Genomic DNA, 5,673 nt, shown 5'->3' with positions numbered 1-5,673 from the left:
GTCCGTCTGCTGTGTATTCCATTGTCATTCAAAGACCTGAGACAAAGAGATGTCATCAAAAACCTTTTCAGTTTTGCTTTCAATTGACCTAATGCTAAACTGAGGTAATGTTGCTATATGAGATTGGATTGAGTCACAGTGAACAATACATAAATGTGCAATAAAAACGAAACATACTGACACAGCATATTTAACACAGGAATGAACAAAAATGATCTGAACAAAAATGATCTACTAAACTGAATATCAGAGGCCTTTGTCGGCTCTATAATGAAGCACGCTGAAGAAATACAAGAAGTCTGACAATACAAACATCTAAGCTGCTTCCAAATGTGATGATGTTACATGTAGTAAAACGCTTTACAGACGACCTGAATATATCTCATACAAAAGCAGCCCGTGCCTCACCATGGCTTCAAAAAAATCCAGGCCTCCGTTTATGCACATACAGGTGGCATTTCAAGAAAGCAATGACAAACAATACAATGCATTCAGAGTGCTGTAGATGTTTTCCATTGGTTTATGTTCCGTTTATTCCTGCGTGTGACAGTGTGCAAGAGCAATTCTAAATTCTATGAAATAAACATTTTACTGATTCAAATTCAAACTTATTTTGAAAACAAAATTGACAGATATAGTGTTGTACATTTTGAGCACAAAATTATCTCTGGTCCAGGGTGTTAGTGCACATTAGTAAAGGAACGGTCACTAACGCCCTGGACCAGAGCTAGCACAACATAGGATCATGCCATCCCATTTAGAGACTAGATCAGGGGTGTCAAACTCATTCCATGGAGGGCCAAGGCTTTTGGTTTTTCCTTTCAATTAAGACCTAGACAACCAGGTATGGGGACATCCTTACTAATTAGTGACCTTAATTCATTGATCAACTACAAGGAAAGAGTGAAAAGCCACAGACACCCGGCCCTCCGTGGAATGAGTTTGGCACCTGTGGACTAGACAGATGCTGCCTCATCATCAGGTAGTTCAGTTTAGACTGTTTGTCTGATATCATGCACTCCATTGGACAAGCTCCTAACCACGCGTCAGTTAGAATGTAAACTGACTGGCATAGAAGTGCTGTGGTCATAATCATGACCCTCCACAGCTCCCTCTAAAACTCATGTGATGTCACATGCAGTCGACAATAGAACTCCAACGCCTGCATTCTTTCTTTCAATTTCCTTTATATCTATTGATTAACTCAGCTGCGCACAATGCTAAACAATTTCTTTAGACTTACACTCTATGCATGATCCTATTCTACCCTATAAACATGTTACAAAGAACATTTATCTGTAAAACGTCAAATTAATGTGCGAACTGTCTCCAAGGAAAGAGTCAGTAGAGTTGTACGGTGTGTGGGCCATTCATTTTCATAAACTATGACAAACAGACACTGCATCAAAGCCAACCTAATTGGTGATTTAATATCCCATGAATGTCATTTGAAGGGCTGGCAACGGTTGTGGGTATAATTGGTCATGGGCAGGCAGTAGGCACTGGCTATGCTGACCTCCACTTTATAGTAAAGTATGTACATTGACTGTGTCAAGGACACTGCGAGATGGTGGGAATTTGAAGTCACAGTGCGAACGAGAGGAAGTAAGGAGACAATCCCCGTCGGTTGGTTCTGTCCGAGACAGACTGATGCCTGCCCAAGGTGGAAAATAGATCTGAGGACGGGTATATCTGCCTTGGATTAGAGGGTCAACGGACAGGAGACCACAAAATAAAGCTGCTGATAAGTACTTCTAGTCTGAAAGAACACCCAGTTTTAGGGGGACTGTCTCAGACAAGACATCCACAGGGACAGACACTGATCGTATCATCAAACTTAACTCTCCAGGGCAACAGTGTACATTGAATAAGGCACAAGGGACTCCTGTCCAATTTTGCAAAGAGACGGGCATTTACTGTAGGTTGGACACAACAAATCAAGATATGGAATGGTTCAGTGGGTGAATTCATGAGCATACAATTAAAAATTCTCATAAAGAATGATTTGATACTTTGAGAGCTGAAAGGTGACCTCTTCTCATCTAGAAGAGTATTCTTCCCAGTCATCACAAACCACCAACCAGCCAGGAATGAGTGGAGTGCTTTGCCAAAGAGTGCTGAACAACTGCTGTGCTCTCCCTAGTTCAGGTTAACAAGGAGGAACTCAACAGGTTCTTGCCTAAAATACAGTCATCAGCTGCGTATTCAGTTTGCAAGGATATTGAGAAATAATTTGTATGTATTATAAAACACAAATAAATTATGTGTGTGTGTGTGTGTGTGTGTAACTTCAACAAAAATTATATGTTACTATGAGCCAATCATGCATCTATGGCTATAACCAGAAATAGAGGCTCCGGTGATTACCATTTATTTGCAGAACAATGCGCCCAGTCAAGACACTGGCCTGGCTGTCATATCAATAGCAACATGATTACAAATCAAGCTGTTAAATGAATTATCTAGGACAGTACTCTTGACAACTAATACGAACAACCTTAAACTCTGACCAGCACGTGTTTGCCACTAGGAACAGGCAATATGGTTGCACAAAGTGAAGCCCTGATAACCTGCATGGTAGCCTACGACTACAAGGGCAGTAAAACATAAATAATAATAAGACAGACAGACATAACTGTAAATCCAAGTTTAATAAATTAAACATTATTTTGGAAATTCAGTTGAAATATGACTGATTTATGAATAGTACAAATCGAGTAACCAAAGAGTTATTACAGTGCATAAATGTTTCTGGTGTCACTGAGACGAGTCCAGGTATTGGGCCAGACTTAACAGAAGAATTAGTGTAAAGGAAGTAAAGCCGAACTCTAACTGCACAACGACAACGATTCATGTTTTTTTTCCATTAGGAGTGTCCAAGGGTAAACACTGGAAACCTTTAGTTCTTCAGTATTGATTTCCAGGGAATATTTCCCCCCTACATTTTATGGTAGTTACATTTCTTTAGGTACTTAAAATCAAGTATTTCTGGTTGGCTCTCATATTTTTTCATCGAAACAATTGTATTTCACATCGATTTAAATAATGGGCAAAGCAGAAAAAGTAAACACTTAAGTGTTGTCCACAGCCATTTGCAAACAATCACTTTAAACCATCTTAGACTTAAATATGATATTATAGACCATATTAAATGGTGAACCGCAACAAGGGAATTCGTAAGTCGTAGACATCTGAATTCAATGAAAATCTGTAATGCAGATAAATATTCCATGTCATTGACATAACATGGCAGCATTCAGTCCTGCTGGGCCAGAGGCTGCTGGGCCAGAGGCTGCTGGGCCAGAGGCTGCTGGGCCAGAGGCTGCTGGGCCAGAGGCTGCTGACGGTCTCTGAAGGCTGTGAGAGAGGCACATAAGATGTGTTCCCAGACACAGACAGTGCACTTGACCAGTTCTCCTTCATCTCACCTCTTAATTCCCCTTCTTGTACTTCCTCATGTGTGATGCAATGGAAGAGGAGATCTCAGCGCTCCTCTTGTTCTGTCCAAAATACTCTTTGAACTCTCCGTCCGGACCAACCAGGTACATGATGATTGTGTGATCGACCTGCAGTCAAGAATAAAGGAGGTTTCATTTAGATATCAATTCAGCTGCGAAAAGTGGGAATATCTACTTTACAATGAATAAATGAGAGTTCTGAATAAGGGCAGGATCAGACGATGAACTCACAATGTAGTCGTTGTCTTCATCCTTTGGTCCCTGGCTGTAGTAGACTCTGTAGGCTCGAGAGACCTGGTCAATTTGGGCCATTGTCCCAGTCAGGCCAATGAGCTTAGGGGAGAACTCTGGGGATAGAGGACAGAGGGGGAATGTTATTGTTCCACCAATGTGAGTCTAAGCCCCCCTTTTACCATAACATGGAAGCTACAGTAGTTAATGGCTTGTTCTCTTTACCTTTCACATATGTCCCCATGGCCTCAGGTGTGTCCCTGTCAGGATCAATGGTGATGAGGATGGGGGTCAGGTTTGGAAGAGACTGTATCCTGTCTGGGAAACATGGAAAGAGATGATGTTGATCACAACAAATCTCCTGTACATCCCAGAGTTGTAGCATTAACATTATGCTTTGTGACAACATGAGTGACTGACTGGCTACTCACTCAACCATCTAATTGCCATGACATTAATAAATAATATGGTGCATCATAAAGAGATGATTAAAATAAAAAGACTTTACCTATTTCATCCACCACCTCAATCATTTTCTCGATTTCATCAGGACAGATGTCAGGGCAGTGTGTAAACCCAAAGTAGATAAGGACCCACTGGCTGAGGAAATCCTCACTTTTACAGGGTTTATTATTCTGATCCACAAGAGAGAATGGACCCCCAAGTGCTGGTTTCCCCATTGACTTTGTCCTTTCTCTTTCAATCACTGCAGTGCATGTGTAAAAAAGACAACATCATGTAAAACAGATTGTTACCAACATGTACAGACACTGACGATTAACTCCAGGAGAAGTTCAGTTCGGAACATAAATGAATGTGTGTAAATCCACTGTTGGATGTAGCCTACTGCATGATGGTGAGTATGCTAAGAGGTGAAATGTCCTTACATTCTTCTTTTTCCTTCTTGAAATATTTCATCCCGGCAAGGAGAACACCCCCGAATGCAAATGTTATTGCTAATGATTTCCAAGTCACTGGCTGCAGAGGATAGATGAATGGAGACAGGCAAGCACACAAGGTTAAAGACAAAGCAAAAGGCACAGTGCTTTATTTTATCCATAGACATTAAAACCAGGTTTTATCAGGTGCCCAGCCACAGTTGTGTACATATCACTCAGAAAATAATTGGTACGTTTAAATACCCCTGTCTTTTTGGTTTTATCACCAGAAGGGGGCGGTGGAGGTAAAGACGAGAATGATCTTGAGTCGTAACACTGTGATGTCCGGAACGTCCAACTCCCGCATAGATTTACCTGTGCAGTGCATGAGTACACACAATATGTTAACATGGTAGATAGGTACAAGGATATCTGCCTTCAAGCTGTTAGTCATTCCGCGCTTCAAACGGTGAACACGTTTGATCCTAGTCTGAGTGTTGTAAGCCATGTATGACCTACCAGACGGTGGACTGTCCGTGGTGAGAGATCTATGTACGGAGAGCCAGTCTTTCTCGATAAAACGCGTGTAAAGCTGCAGATTGTGCTCACGCTTTGGTGCGAAATCATACGGTTTAACAGTCGACAACTCAAAGTCTGATACGATATTAGGCCCAACGCCATGATGTTGAGCTAGTTTGTCAAGATCTCAATGCGGAAGTGGTGGCAGAATTTTACACAACGTGAATCATGAAAGTAAAAACGCATTCAAATTCCTGATCTTGGATCAGTATACCTTTAACAACGATTCTCATTGACCGAGTGGCTCGCAATATACACTTTTTAAGCTGACTCTGGACCTGCCGGCGAACACAGTTATTTCTGTCTGTTAGAACCGGAAATTACGCACCTGAAGTCCTTTTTTTGTACTGGGTTCTCTGGGGGCTACTGACATCTAGCTATCTAACTTTTCATTGGCAGTAGCCTACTTCTGCTGCCAACTTTAACAAGTTAGGAGCACCAAACACAACATTAGTTTGATTTAGATATAGCCTACATTACTTTTAAAGCACATATCCTGTAGCTATCGAGGCGCAGTTGTGCTAAAT

General features: G+C 41.4%; 1 protein-coding gene across 1 annotated transcript; it reads right to left on the bottom strand.

Annotated features, from left to right (window-relative positions):
* Positions 1–2,632: 2,632 nt before the first annotated feature.
* Positions 2,633–5,479, bottom strand: LOC110538575 (cytochrome c oxidase assembly factor SCO1). Its single transcript, XM_021625472.3, has 7 exons — positions 5,087–5,479; positions 4,832–4,942; positions 4,577–4,667; positions 4,198–4,395; positions 3,915–4,007; positions 3,690–3,805; positions 2,633–3,566 (listed from the first exon to the last, which is right to left on the bottom strand). Exons 1-7 carry the CDS (start codon positions 5,246–5,248, stop codon positions 3,432–3,434), a joined length of 906 nt encoding a protein of 301 aa, XP_021481147.3. The 5' UTR covers positions 5,249–5,479; the 3' UTR covers positions 2,633–3,431.
* Between the last annotated feature and the right edge of the window lie 194 nt (positions 5,480–5,673).

The sequence above is a fragment of the Oncorhynchus mykiss genome, chromosome 12 (genome assembly GCF_057628025.1).
Source record: "Oncorhynchus mykiss isolate SJ-2025 chromosome 12, ASM5762802v1, whole genome shotgun sequence".
NCBI classification, from domain to species: Eukaryota; Metazoa; Chordata; class Actinopteri; order Salmoniformes; family Salmonidae; genus Oncorhynchus; species Oncorhynchus mykiss.
This window is presented reverse-complemented; position numbering and strand designations above follow the sequence as displayed.